General features: G+C 33.3%; 1 protein-coding gene across 4 annotated transcripts in view; it reads right to left on the reverse strand.

Annotated features, from left to right (window-relative positions):
- The window catches only part of DIAPH2 (diaphanous related formin 2), a 174,010-nt gene that overhangs the window by 25,424 nt on the left and 132,147 nt on the right, over nucleotides 1-16,439 (reverse strand). For 3 of the 4 annotated variants that reach the window (XM_032195988.1, XM_032195987.1, XM_032195986.1), the window contains one exon: nucleotides 15,267-15,362. In XM_032195988.1, coding sequence (XP_032051879.1) covers nucleotides 15,267-15,362 — 96 coding nt within the window. Of the gene's footprint in view, nucleotides 1-7,923; nucleotides 8,100-15,266; nucleotides 15,363-16,439 lie in introns of those variants that run through there. The other variant, XM_032195989.1, reaches the window with a different exon arrangement.

A 16,439-nucleotide genomic window follows, 5' to 3' on the forward strand; every position in this document is an offset into this window, starting at 1 on the left:
AATAAGTTTCTGTTAATTTTTTTGTCAAAAGAAAATTCTGGGAAGTATGTATGCTCCACTGAAACCAGACCATACTTAAGAATGGCCATATGATTTCTAGCAATATGATACAAATGATAACACTATATGCCTGTCATAAAAATTCAAACATATATGTAATTGCTTCTTGTAACCTGAAACAACTGCAGGGAAACTAGTTTAATGACTGACTTCAATGGCAGCAGAATCAGACACAAAAACTGTTCTAATATGAAGATACCACTGCCACTGGCATCCTTTTCTCATTCAGTTTTGAAAAAAAATCTTTCCAAAAATTCTTACAAAGACAGAAGAAATATGTTTGAAATCCTACATCTTCTTACAGAGCAATGAAAGCCTTTGCTAGCTATCAACCGGATGACACAGACAAATGTAACGCATCTCCACGACGGGCATAGTAGTAGAGTAAGGCTTTAGAAACAGACTTCAAAAATGTGCAACCCTTAAAATTAGAGCTATACTATTATAAATAAGCAAAAAAACAAAAAGAATAAGTACACCAGATTTCTTCTACAATGAGGTTTTATTCCAGAAATAGAAATTTATTAAAATGTATCATATAAAAATGACACAGCTATCATTTCTGACTGATCACAAGTATTGGTTTAATGGTTCATTTGTGTACTGACACCAACATGATTACATACCCTTGGATCCTGCTGGAGTACACTGCCTCGCAAAAGCTTAATTCTTTCATCATCATCCCTCTTCAATCAAGCAAAAACAACTACAGATGTTCACAAGACAGGTTGAAGAGAGATAAAGGAATAAGCTTGCTTGAGCTAGAGCCTTTTCTTCTTTGCCAGAAAAACATGCAACAACCAAGAAAGAAAAAGGAAAACATGTAAAGGGGAGGACAAGTCTACAAAAAGTAAAAAACGACTGAGGATGAGACATAATGAATTTGGCACTGGGTTGGGTATTGCAAGTTGATACCCTAATAACTAATATACCAATTCTGAAGTGTTTTCCAAGTCTTCAGAAAGGACTACTGTATCTTTTGGGAAAAAATGGCATAGCATTCTAGTCACTAAGTAGTTGATTGCTTACCCTGCTTCCCTAGAAATCTTGAAATAGTGGACATACAGGCCATTTAATACTGTGCTAAACTCAGATAGTTTCTGCCTGTGCAGAGAAAGAAAAAGAATAACAAGAACCTGTTCCTTATTAAATCCTCATGAAGCGACAATTTCTGATGCATTTGTTTCATTTTCTTAACTCTGCTTGAGCAGCAAGAAAGGATCTAAAAGCAGCAGGTTTTATGCCACAAGTGATGCCTAGGTTTCCTACGCATAAATTTAACACAGTGTTTTTATACTTAAAGAAATTCTACAGATTAGTACAAAGACAAAAATTCAGAGGGAAACTGACATACGTGTTATCCCACCTTGGATGCTTATCAAACTCTGAGCTTTTGCTTCTAATACACACACACACACACACACAAAACAACAACAACAACAAAAATGAAGTCATAATAGATTAAAAAAAATAAAATTCTCTCCTAATAAATTATTTTGCCATTTACAGAATTTTCCTTTATATGTCTATAATATTTTGCATGCTTACATCAACTCTTATCTTACTAAGACAGTCAAGGTACTTCCAAAACCTGAGAATTAGAAGTAGCAACATTTATGTATGCACTGGAACAGCATATTTACAACCTCCTGCTATCTACTTCATGAAGATTCCCCCCCCACCCCTTTTTTTTCCAGTCTTTACTGTTAAAATTTATTTCCTCCTTTGCTGTATATAAAAAAATTAAGACTGTGAATACAAAGAGTTCAGCAAAGTTGACACACCGACACACCACACTTATCTTTTCAAGCATTCCTCAAAAGACAAACCAGTTCTGGTTACAATTTTCTATTTCAACAACTCACATCTTTAATCTGGCTTTGTTTGGTTCTTTCAATTGATACCAGGGTGCACAGTTGAGCTAGCAGTTGTGATTAAGAGGTCAAACATTGAATTCAGTAGTTTTTGTTTTTTTAAATCTACTTCTTTTCACAACTATTACTTTAGATTCTTACGTTATACATATCAGCAGGAGGCTATGGGTGAACACCACCCCCCAGTCAAAAATTGAAACAAGCTTTATTATCGCTTACTGCTTGAAGTAAACAAACTCAATAGGAGTTCAGATAATCCAAGAACATATATATTACCCTTTGAATTCAGCAATTGCTTGGTTTTCCTTCCTCCAAACCATCAATCCCTCTTCAAAAACCTTCAAAAATTTTTTTAAATTATTTTATTATTTGGGGGGAAACTTCTTTTGTCCTTGCACAAAAAAAAAAAAAAAAAAAAAAAAAAGGCAACAAAAAAATGTACTCCCATGGACAGAGTCCGTTAAAAATCAAATTACTTCCACACCATTCTCCTATTATTTACCTGCCAGTAAAATATGTAGACTCATTGTCTCTGCTTTCTCTGCTGGTCATTTTTGTATTTATTACTGAGTTACTATGTTGTTTTTCTCTCCCTTTTTCTAAAGCATGTTTTTTCTGTTCTGAAAAACTGGGCCACATGCCTCTGAGGAGAAAGTAGTGCATTATTTCATTCCCACCTTTTCTTCTTTTTTGGCATCTCTGAGGCCTGCTATGCCCAGAAGTGCTTCCACTCAAGCTGGACCATCAAATCAATTATCACAGCAGTCTGATTTCTAAATATGAATGGCAATGAATGACAACAGGCAAGGCAAACTTTCAGCTTTGATTTGTCATTGGCAATGTAAATTTTTTTGTTTTGTTGTACAGATGTTTGTTATAGTGGCAATTTGACCAAACTCTTCCCCCTGCTGTCTGCAACTACCCTGTGTAGATCTTGAGATGAAAAGCTTCACTTTTGCCAAGTCAATAATGAAAAGAAAAAAATATTTCAATATAAATATCAATATATTTTTCATTATCAATATAAAAGTTCTCTTTTTTCTGCTACACTGTTACTACAATTGTTCCTGTCAAAACAAACAATAAAACAAAAACAAACCACTATAAAAACTTTATGCTAGTTTCCATTAAAAAGAATCCTAGATATTTCACAATTACAAAGTTCAATTGTTTAGTACTGCTGTCCCACTATTTAACATCAGATCTTCATTTACAGTAATAAGCTTCATTTTTTTTCCAGCTAGAATTAGTATGGCCTTTTGCAGTACTAAAAGATTATTTACTGTATAGAAGCATCCACATGTAATACTGAAAGTACAAGACAATTTAAGTAGACAGTAAATTAGAAAAAAAAAAAAGAGGTCCTACCCTTATTTATCATCAGTCATAGTTTGATGGTTTCTCCAATGGAGACTCATATATTATTTTGTTAAGAACGGAATTAAAGTATGAAATATAAAAACTGATTAAAATATTTTTGTGCATTTCTTCATTGACACTACTGGTTCAAAAACATGCAAAAACTGCACTTTATATTGAAAGCTTATAATATTTTTATAGAGAACTGATTATGAAAGTGCTTTTTAGATAGCAGCTGCGATGCATTCAGAAAACTTTGGAGTCAATTCACCTGCAAGTTTGCTTTATTGACAGTATATATAAACTGGGTGGCAATATAGGAAAGACTATATTGCCTATTCTAGTGAAAACAATTTCAACCAAGCAGGTAATAATTTATTTCTGCAGTTACAGAAAAAAAAATAAATCTTAACTTAGGTACTTTTGAAACACTCTTGGATTGTAAATTTGCTTTAATCTTCTCAAAAAGGGAGGTTTAACAGTACCACCTAGTGGTATCTATCCATAGACATATGGACCAAGTGGGCATCATACGGACACTAGGAAAGCTTCCTACAATCTTCTGACAAACCAGAACTCTTAATGATGTCACAGTTGAACCCTGATTTTAGATGTCTTTGCTACTGTAGGACTTAAGATGGCAATCTTTTTTTTTTATTATTATTTTTTTCCTGTGTGATATTCAATTCTTATGTAAACCAGACAATTCTTATGTAAATCCAATTTCAAAACAGACAATTCCATTTATGATAATTTTTTTCATACATGCCATTACCACTACATTGACCTTTAAAAGGCTATACTTAAAGAAGACATGAGACTGCAAGCAAACTGGTCTTGCACTATTTCATTCATCTGGAAATGCAACTACATGGAAGACCAAAATACTGCAATTCTGACAAGCAGACGGTGGACTAAAAGTACTATGAAGTGATTACTATGAAAAAACAGTTTTCACAGTTATCTTACTTATTAGACACTGAACTTTTTTGCATAGAATGAGTGATAAAGACAGCATACCTGCATGCCAGCATGAAACTGTACAACCCCTCATCAAACCAAACTGAAGAGTAGTTCTGAACTTGGAATTAGACTATCCATTATTCTTATATCTTATATCAAATCCTTTTAGAATCTATTATTCCTATATCAAAACACGTCACTTCAAAGAAAACATAATAGATAACTAAGAGAAAACTTCATCTGAAGATGACTATCTGCAATACCAGTCTCTCCAGTACATATATACATAGTGGTTTATAATAGACTTTAACATTTTCTTTACGGAAACTGGGGTTATAAAAGAACAGTGAGGTCTACTTTACCATTTACTTGTATACTCTGCAGATACGAGAAAACTACCATTTTGGAGAGTTTTCCAAAGTGTGGATAAAATTATTCATTTTAATACCTTTCAAGTTTCTGGTATAAAACAGTATGTTATTATACTGGGTCTGGCTGGATCTGTGGGTCTTACTTTATCATTTTTTAAACATCTGTTTCTCTTTATGTGGCTAAGGGGAAAGTTTATTCTGGATCAAAGTACTTCAGTAACTTTGTGAAAAAAGGGTTGCTGCTGGGTACTTAAATGGTAAATTTATTTTCTCAAGAAAGCTGTTTTCACTGACATGAGCACATGAATGGAAGAATGCATATCATGGTTTCAGTGACTTGCATCTACCAAGTGACAGAGAATGTCTTTAGTAAATGATTGATCTTAAGTTGTTCTTATTGCCTGTAGCAACAAGAGAGATTTAGAAACAACTCATCATTCATTTTCCTTTAAATAAAGCTACAGATAACTTTAGATTACAAACTGAATCAAAATATGGATTTAGCTAAAGAAGTGGGAACACCTCTTCTGAAGACGTTTTTGTATAAAATAAAATTATAAAGATTTATTTTACTTTATGGATATATTTTGCCATGAAAACAAAATTGCAAAACACAAATTTGAGTTGCAGACACATCTACAAACCCTTTCATAGCGTATGAGAGAAGAAAAGGAAGGCTTGGAACACCCTTCTTTGGTCATTCTTAGTTTCCATATGCCAGTTGTGAATTATGCCTCAATAAGATAAATAACTAGTCAAGAGTGAAGAAATGATCTGCTTTGGCGCACATCCTCAGGCCTGATGGGCTGACTACCTGTCAGATAATGTTGAAAGTAGGATTATGTCTGAAAAGGTTGACATACCACAGACTTCTCTAAATCAAACACACGCTGTTTAGCTAAACTCAGTGAACTTTAACTGATTAGCTCATCAGTACAGTGAATTTGTATCAAATAATTTTCAAAAGGCTAAACCAAGAGCCTACTTCAAATATCTTCAAATAACTTCAAATATCAATGGTAAACAAGCGATTATATTGGAGATTTCTTGTTAAAAAATTGAAGTAAACAAAAACAAAAACACAAATGCAGCCTTTTAATCCTAATTGTTCAAGATCAAATCTATAAAACACTATATTCAAAAAAAAGGTAACAATAACAAGGTACAGACACACACACACAAAGTTTCCACTAGGCTGGAAAGCAGAAATCAAAATCCTTATATACATCTTATTTTCCTGCCTTTTTTTTTTTTTTTTTTTTTGTTTTTGTTTTTTGATTTTATATCAAGCACTATATCATTTGGGAACAGGAATTCCACTCAAAGAAAAGATCATCATAAGGATATTCAAGTCTACAAGGGAAATCTGGTAAAATGAAAAATCAGAAATGCAGAAAACTTTAGAAAAAGAAATAAAACAATTTTTAAAAACAGAACTAAATTAAACCTTCAGTTCAAGATGTCATGAAAATATTCTTGTTGGAATAAGGTAGACACAACAAATGCAAGAAATGCTACAAAAGAAACAGGAATATTCTGTGCTTTGTAACCATAGAAGAGTAGCTGTTAAAACTGCCTTGGACTTCTCTAACTCTTCTTTCCTTCTTACTGACTTGTGAAACAGGCAGTCAAATATGAACAGAAAATACAATACAGTAGAGGTGGAGCTGTTTTCTGGCTACCCAGACAAAGCTCCAAGATTGCACTTGACGGAAAAAAAAAAAAAGTGATGGAAGAACATCCATCCAATTTAAAGAGTTTCACATCTGTTCTTCACAGATTAATAGAAGAGTATTTGTTTCTTTTTAAGAGTACAGAAAAGAGAAAGAATATGCAGTCTCCTCTCCTCTGCATTTCAGAGAAAAATACAATCTTTTCAAGATAAGTACAGCTTTCTCTCTTCTAATACCACGAACAACACTTAAGTGAAGCGTAGTTAAGAGCATAAGGGTCACTCCAATGCAAAGTATCATAATTTACATGCACACAAATAATGATGTTTTGCTTGACAACAATTACTTGTCTTTCAAGTATGTAGTTCTACTGTTTATTATCATTCAAGATCACATCACTTCAAAACCTACATCAATACAATTACCAAATCTGTGAGCTCATTTTTAGAAAAATATATCAGAGTGCTCTCAGTATTTCAATTTCTGATGCAATCTTTACAGAACACCAGCTGTTAATTTGATTTGGAGGAAAAAAAAATAGCTAAAAAAATGCAACAGAATGTCAGTTCAGATTGCTTGTAGATAATAAACTGTTAATTGTTTTAAATTTGTATGAATGTTTAGATGCAGCTGAAATCCTGAACTCCTCTACTTGATTGCAAAACCAGATACAATAGTGACTAAATTTGAACAGTGTTACTTGTTTATGTATTAAATGTCACCTGTTAGTTGCTGGAGCTGTATTTTTTTTTAATTCCTTCCTTGATTTCAGATTGATTTTATTGAGATTTAACTATTAAGTTACAAGCAGATGTCTGACGTTTTAGGCAGAAATACATCTTTGTATTTTATAAATAGAATTAAAAAATACTCAAGCATAAAACAAAATTTTAAAGGTGAACACAACCTTTTATCCAAAATGTATCCAGATTTATGACACTCCTTAAACACCAATAAAGTTACATGCAAGAATGTGGCAATGTATTGTAGTCTAAATTTAAAAGACTTGTCTAAAAATGTTCTTTAGTTGCCTTTTTAAGAAATCCAAGTATTGTTTCTAATTCCAATATTGTTATTTATTCTACAATATTCCTCCTTAATCCTTGAAAAATCAAATTTCAAGAAAAAACTCTTAAATTCAAATAAGTTGTGTCATACTCAAATTCTGGCAGTCCAAAGCCATACAATTTTGTTGACTTTTTTTTTTTTTTTGCCTAGAGAATACAAACTGTTCCAACAATATTTTCCAAAGGTATCCTACCAATTTCCCTTAATAGGTCATTTGCAAATAAATTCTTAAAAGTCCTTAGTAGTCGGAAGTCACAGTAACCCTATTTTAATAAGTCAATTAAAAAGTGTACAGTTAAAATCCACAGATACATTTACAGGTTTGAACTTTCTTCAACTGATGCTTTAGTGTTAGTGTAAGAATCCTCTTGCTGCATTTTCTTTTCTGAAATGTGTTAATATTCTGGCAGCATGAGGATAATTTTTCCAGTATACATCAAAGAGCACAAAACTGACAAACTCAGGTTAAAGTTTCATACTTTATGCAGTGATGTTAAAGTCCTTCCAGGCTACATGAGCATCTTTGAAACAGAAGACATGAATATTAGAGCTTACATTAGTCTTTCTGTTCTTCAACACAGACTCTAAAGAAACCGCAGGGCATAGGAGATGTTTGGAAACATGGAAAATTCCAAGACACATCAAACTTCCAGACTACTCTTTTCATGTTGTGATTATCTTCTTGAGTTGGCTAACTCCTGACTACATGGGCCAGATGACACCTCAAGGAGCTGAAGGCAACAAAGAAAGTAAAAAAATTAAAAATGATCTGCAGTTGCAGAGAGTTTTGACAGTTTAAAACTTTGCTTTCTTGAAAATATCAACAGTTTTTTCCAGGTCAGGTATGTTAACCACACAAAAGAATTGAATATAGTACTGAAGATGTTATTTCTGACATCTGAAGTGCAGAATGCATTCTAAAATCAAGCATCAGAGTACAAGGAAGGCGAGAATTGCTTCTAAAACAGCATAATAAGGGCAATGACTTAAGAGGTTTCAAACAGAACATGAGCGTTCACTTAGTATGGATCATAAGGTGCTTTATGCAGTTAGTCATCTTCCCTGCCCAAAACTGATTTATGAAATCTTGTTTGAATATTCAAACAGAAAGGAAATAATACTGCAGGTATCATTAGACAAAACAAGTATGACACAATCACAGGAAATTACAGAGCATTATGTGCCAAAATTCAGAAGAACCAAACCTACAAAGGGTAGCATCTAATAACCTGTATCTAGAAAACACTTCAGATTACGTGAAGCTTCATGCAAAAACAAGCTTCTATAGACTATTTCAGAAAGTTCTCTGAACATGAAATGTTCTTATGATATGCCAGCAAATAATAATAGCTGGACATCACACATGCTGTCCTAGGAGACAAACAGGAAACTATAGTGTATTGAATCTGTACAGGGTAAATTGGAAGACCAAAGGTCTTCCTAAAGGTACTTTAATACCTGACAATTGATACTCAATCTAGTACAAAATGTTCTTATTCATGATTTTATTGTCCATTCTACTTTCCATGGTCAAAAATCACAGAAATGTCTGAAGACCCTGGACTGTTTGAGTACCTCTATACAATGAAAGAAGAACTTCTCTACAGGTTTTTATAGTCCATTAGATTGCTTTGTCTTTGAATCCTTCATCCTTTCAACTACTCCTCTAATGGTAAGTACTCTAACACAAGTGCAGTTCCAGCAAACTGCTAAAACAGATCTTTACAAGCTTATATATACACCCCTAAGTTCTCACGTCAGTGCTAAAAAGCTTTCAAATTATTCAACAATACAAATATTTTTCAAATACAACACAGAAATACAGTCAAACTCTGTTCAGAGACAGACAGCATCTTTTTCTGAAATGTATATTCCTTAGTAATACAATCTATCTTACTACAACTGCAAATAAATATTCGGACTCCACAACAGTTCTAGCTTCCTTCAGATGGGTTGTCTACTAGAAGAAAACTTTCGGTAAATCTCCCTTTTTCATTCTAGTAAAGAAAATCTAAAAATAAAACATGCTTGTGTGTCATCCACCTTGCAGTGAGCTATGTCTATACACAAATAATGTGAATCACCACAGATTAATTTTATATTAATAAAATGATTAAGCTAATTGACTTCCATATAGTTGATTCAATACTGTACTAAATTTTAATCAGACCCCAGTAATAGTGTAGTTTGGTTTTGTTCTAAAATCAACTTAATTCAAACTCAAAGTAAGCCCTAAGAAAAGCCATAAAGAAATTGCGTCCTCCATTGTGTCCTGTTTTATCCATAATGCTTACATATATTAAAGCTACATAATTTGGCAATGTATTGAGATTATAGAAGGTAAATGCTGCGACCCCTAACGTTGGATTTTCTCCCACCCTCTTTTGCTTAGGAAATAAAAAATTTAAAAAAGCATTCTCTGGTCTGCTTAGTCTGACTGACAGCTTCTATAGACTGACCTAATGAGCCTTTCAGCCCAAAGGTCTTCACACATCCCCTGATAAGTAGTGGAGTCAAGTTTTACTTTGGGCATTCTCATAAATTACCGTTACGTTCTCATGAATGATATCACTGGAGTTCAAAGGTGTCAAAAAAATAAAAACAAAACACACTGTTAAAACTTGAGGAAGATCAACTCCTGAGGAAACATTGAGGATTTTAATTTTCATCGATTTTATGTTATTTTGGAAGTCTGTTCACTTTGAAATGCAAAAAAAATCTGCACAATAATTGGACATTTCCCTAATTCAGTGCGACGTGTCTGTTGTTCTTCGTAATTTGATTTCATGGGGAAAAAACGCAGAAAGACTGTCGTTACATTCCAATAATATGCTCGTGAAGTTACGGGCACAAGAAATTGTTGTACAGTTCTATATACCTGACATATTAAACAAAATAATCTTCAACAACAGAAGAAACACCTAACGCGTTAACAGAAAATGTACAAAAATACAGAAATAACACAAAAAATGAAAAGCAAAAAGAACAGAGCTCTGATCTGAATAGCACCACTATCTTGTTTATTTTTAGACATCCATGTGGAATGCACTGTACTGTATGCACATGGCTTTTAAATAGCAATATTATGATGTTATATACTTCCATGAAAGGGTAAAAGAGGATAAACTAATTCACATACTAGTTATAACATGCTCACAGAATCTTACAGCCTACACTGGCCTCCAAAAAAGAAATCAGGAGTATATATATAATGCAGTGATCTTCTACTTAAACTAATGAAACTAATCATATCTAATCATAACTCCTGCAGTATGTTTTGAAATGGACTAAACAAAACCAACTCTTTGAATTTTGGTGTCTAGTTTATACAGGATATAGATCAATAATTCCAGGTTTTGGAATTAAGAGTTCCTCAAAACATATCACCACTACAATTATTATTAACCTATATTGTCAAGTTCAGACCTGCTTTTATTCATCATTAAAAGTAACTTCACCCTACTTGTAGCAGCCTTTAAAATATTAGAGTATTTAATCTGAAATGATCTAGTAATACATTCAGTGATTAATTAGCACTGATGGTTTTTAGGATGTGAGAGCAATTCCTGAGCTATGTATATTACAAACTTAGCAGTTCAGCTACATTACACTGAGGCCATAATGTGCAACCATTAACGGAAGCACCTGTGCCAATGTTTCAGACCTGTAATGGGGATAGTGACATAAAGCTGCTTTAAAGATTTTGATTGACCAGGACAAGGCATACTCCTTGAAATTCAAACTTTCCTGGAGCACAAACTACAAAATGTAGTCTGAGAAAGTCTACTGCCATGCAGTCAGACCTGTATTCATTTAAGCCCAACATAATACGAATGAATGGCCAAAGACAGTTTGGAGAAAGATAAAAAAAAAAAAAAAAAAAACCATGGGACAGAACCAGAAATAATATGCTATTAGGCAAAATATCCTCCTAAAATTATCTTCTCCACAATTCTTAAAACCATGAACATTATAAAATTCTGACCTAGTCAATATTACAAAATATATACTAAAAAAAAAAGAAAAAAGAATCCTTCATATATAATAAGCTTCAAATATCAGGGTATGGTTTTTGGTAGCACTCATCTAATAATAGTAGTTTTAGCATAGAAAGAAATAGCACAGATTTTAAAAAAAATCTTATATCTCTAAGACATAGTAACTAGACTTCTTACTAGATTTCTTATATGCTTCTTTTTCCCCTTTAAACACTGTGTTGACAAAAATTTGTGTCATGCTTAAGAAATGTTACATGTTACATATGACCATTTTTCAAGTTCAAAGCAATGCTGTACTTTCCCCAAACACATGCCAATAGTTTATGTGTTTCCCTAGACACATGAGAAATACACAGTTCTTTCTCGTTTGAATGTTTCTAATTTTCTTTCCAGGTATTTCTGCATGCAAAAATGCATTGAACTAGGAATAATGCAGAAACATTTTTCTAATTCCACTATACTCATAAAACATCATTCCATGTCAAGCCCCAGTGTATCTCACATACCAATATCATTTCAGTATTCCTAAAACATCAATAAAAAATGATACTACCTAACACTTTTTAAAGTTATTTTATTGATGCACAAATAAATCTTCTTAGTACCTCCACTACTGAAAATACATATTGAGTCTTCTGAAGACAAATGGACTTGGCTTTACTACACTGCAGGTGACTTAGAAGCCAGCATAGTTTATGCACTGGTGCAGTAGTTCAGAGCCACTCAAGATCTTTGCTGGGCTGGGATCAGCACTTTGTTAGACAAACCTAAAGACCATTTAAAAAACTGGCTAGTAGTTGTTTGGCTTCAGACTAGCTTGATGTTCAGGCTGTTTATGCCTGCAAACGGCTCTGGAATTATGCATGGATTGTTGCATAAAAAACAGACCCTTTAGAGAGTCAAAATATTCCAGTGTTACCATTACTTCTTGATCAACTGAAATTGAAAGAATCACAAAATTCTAGAATTCCAAACAGGTAGGCACTTTATTTTAGTGACAATTTTCATGTGCAAAACTTTGAATACCAGTATGATTTCAAAGTATGTTACCACACCTGATACAGAAGTTCTTTACTAACTACGTTAGTTGGAGTTCTGAAATCAATGGTATTACTGCCTGCCATGAAGTCCTTTTGCTTAGGCTAATCACAAACTGAAAGTCAGGTATACCTTTGATTACAAGCTTAAAAAAAAAAAAAAAAAAAAAAAGAAAAAGAGAGAAAAAGAGGCTGCCAGAGAAAGATTGCAGCACCAATGCTGGTGTATGCTAGTTTAGAAAGACTTCAGAAATGCATCATTCATTTACTTGTCTGTTAAATGAAGGAAGGACAGTAGCATCCACTGCCGTAAAGAGCTTTTCGATTTTCAGATAGATACAGTGAACACAGAGTAATACCCACCACTATCCTCATTTAATCTCATATCTTGAGATTAATCCCCACCCCTTTCTCTTGGCTGACCGTTCCCAACACTTCCAGGAAGTCCATGTGGCCTCTTTCTCTAGTGTGGACTGCTAGCTTTGCATACTATTCATTAGTACTCAAGTAGTTGGTAAATGAGTACACAAACATCCTTTTTAAGTGTGTAAAAGTGGTTTCTCTAATTTCAGGTACCACACAGAGATGTGGCCAAAATTCAGCCACCAATCTCAAGAAATTTAAGCCTTAACATCTAGCAAGACATACCTATTAAAATGGAAGAGTGTGAATTAAAAATAAATCAATATTCCTAAATGTGAGTAACTTATACATAACTCCTGCGAAGTTATACAAAATTCTAACCACATGACCTTGGCATTCTCATTCTGGATGACTTTTTTTTTTTTTTTTGAGAGGCTAGTCACTATGAACATTTCTTCTGGTTCTCATAAAAACTTTTATTTCTAAAGGTCTATTCCAACATGTAAGACATCCAAAGGGTTTTGGAATCCTAAACAAAGCTTCTAAGAGCTTCAGAAAAAACTGTGTCAAGTCAGCTCTCAGAAAAAAATACTCCATAAGATATACTCTATAGCTGTTTCAGGTACCTATGATGAAAGGCAAAAACAACTTTAAAGAAAGAAACAATTTCAACATCTGAAGCATTGGGCACAGCCCTGCATCTCACTTACATAAACTCAGATGTTATATGATGCAACTTACAGATGTCATGGGGCTGCAGCATAATCTTCAGTATTTCCATAATCATTAACAAGCAATGCATTTTTAGTGCAAAAGCAAACAGGCATTCTGCTATGCTTGAAATTTCATATATGTAGAGCCTTATATTTCTGGATCTCAGAAGAATTTGATGACTGCAGTAATGCCAGTGTTAATTTAAAAAAAAAAAAAAAAGATGTGTTAAAAAGCTTGAAAGAGTGTTCTGATACGTTCAGTGTAAAATTCCATGTAATGCTTTTCCAGAAAAGCTAACAAAGCATACTTGACATACTACACTGAAATGGATTTAGAAGCACTTACACCAATAAAAGCAAATGGCATATTATTTAGCATTACCTTGTGTAAGTTATTACTTAACACAAAGACACTTGTGTGCATTACCTAGCACATTACATTGTGTAAGTTCTTAAATGCTTTAGGTGAATTACAGAAACTCAGATGTAATGAGTTAACAATTAAATTGCACCTTTTTGAAGGACATGTTTAGAATTCGTATCACTTTGTTTATTCAGATAAAGGTCTTGTTTTAGAAAAAACAAATTAAAATGGCAACCAACAATTCAGAATTATACAAAGCAATATAAAACACACACACAAAGTCTAAAGTTCACAACACACTTCTCTAATTTACCAAGGATTCATAAGTACTTTACTGAAAAAATATATATATTTTTTGGAAACCTCACACCTTTTTTTCCAAGTATTACATAACCTCACTGTGTCAATGTGTCAAGAATCTCTTAAGTACCAAGATCTAAGGATCAAATTGAAAGAAACTAATCAGTTTTAAATACTTTCTCCAGTGAAAGGTAATAACCACAATAACACAGGAGAAAACAATATGAAAATTATTCAAACGTATGCAATTCCTTATTTTTTTGTCTTTATGTTCATATACTTATTAATTGTGAGGTGTTTTCAGACCCTCTTCATTCCCTTCATGCTTAAGGGCGTCACCCATGTAAAAACCTGGAGAATCTAGTCTAAGTAGGTTTTAGGTTAAAGCCTGCTTTAGTACTTTTTTTTTTTTTGGTGTGTTTCTTTTTTAAAATGTAAAATATATTTTAAATAAAAAATTGGAAAATAGAGCATTCCGTGAGCTTTAATAAAAGGTAAATATATAGTAAATGCTATTTACAAACTGTATGCAACAGGCATACTTGTAAGGGGAGGAGAATGGAAAAGAGAAAACACTGCAACTGCTTAGCTCTTTCTCAAATTTCCTCACGACCTAACTTGCAGGAAGCACTAGTTGTTCAGACTACACCTGTAGAATACTATTGTCTTCTTCAAAAAAGTAGATCATTTTTATTGTAAATCGACTTTCACAGCTACACAGAGTACATCTTCCAACCAAACAAGAACATATTTAAGACTTGTGCTTAAAAATGATGACCAGCTATATTCTTATACCAAACTCTTCCTGGTGTAAGAAGTTAACATTTTTCATCACTGCCTACAATAAACTGATTATACTTATGGTTTTAATGATTAAGACAGACTTGCTTTGTGCAGTCATGTTTTTAAATTACACTTGAAACAGAAGAACCCTTGTTATATTTCAGAGCCTCCAGTTACCTAAATATAAAACTATATTTAAAAATCTATGACCAAAAAGAATGAATTCCTACTGAATTTTCACAGTAGCTCAGTGGTTTCCAGAGAAAATTGTTTTTAAGTCTTGGCAAAATAACTTTTCTCCACTCAGTTCATAATTAAAAGTTTTAAGAAATCATCTTACCGTGTCCCCTTGGTGTTCGTTTCCTGCGATCTCTGAATGCTGCTCCTGACTGCAAGGCCTCAAGCAGACTATCCATCACTCCTGTCTCATCACCCTCTGAAAATAGGAAAAAGATATTATTAATCCCAGTGCAATTGAAATCAGAATGTTAAGGAAATAAAAAAAAAGCTTACATAACACTTCCAAGCAACAGACATACGTCTTTATGTAATGGATGCTGTCAGCGCTTCAGGTATCCCTGCCTAGTTTTTATATGATGCTCCATTAAGTAAAATTTATGCCAATCCTACTGCTCTTCAAGACATGATCTTGTGCATTATTGATGACATTTTCAGCATGCAGACAGATGCTGTTGAATGACTGTAGCTTCACTGCTAAAATTCCTTTAAGAACATCCTGAAGTAGAAACAGGCCACTTTTTTTGGGATTTAATCAAAGCACACGGAAAATCTGATGAAACTGAATACCCCAAATATTGTAGTACTGCATATATATTTGTGTTGACTCTTATTTTTATGATGCACTGAATCTTTACCAGCCACATACTACACTGCTACTCACGTAAAAGAATACCATGGATGACCTTAAGGCAAGGTAAAGAAAAGAAAGAGGAAAAAAAATGCAGTGAAACAAAGAGGTGCAATACTTCGTAAAAGCTGAATTCTATTTCTGCCAAATCTTCCTCTTGGTTTTCTATTTGGTTCCCCCCTTCCCACTGAAGCAAACTGAAGCAAAGTTGCTGCTTTTAAATTGCTGGATTTTACGGTGCAGTATGATAAAAACAAGTAGAAGGTTTATTTTTTACATATTTAAGTTGTGAACTTCCTTTGCATTTCAGACTGTTAATAAAAGTTGATCACAGCACACCACAAGAAAAAGTAGTCAAAGCTGCAATGTTACGAAACTGTTGATGAATACTTATTTTCCTGCTCACATCTGTGTTATAATCCAAAGCTAAAATATAGACTAGGCTCAGCAGGTAGGAGGTGAACATTTTATTTATCTCTCTCAGACTTCAGGCTAATACAAATTACTCCACCAAAGAGTGGGAAGATAATTACTTTATGCAAAAGATTTACATTACTGGAAGATACTTCTGACTTGCACAAAATGTAGGAGTTTAAATGTACATTCAAGGCTCTCAAATGCTAAAGTTTAAAAACAGCTTATTAA

The sequence above is a fragment of the Aythya fuligula genome, chromosome 13 (assembly GCF_009819795.1).
Source record: "Aythya fuligula isolate bAytFul2 chromosome 13, bAytFul2.pri, whole genome shotgun sequence".
NCBI lineage: Eukaryota > Metazoa > Chordata > Aves > Anseriformes > Anatidae > Aythya > Aythya fuligula.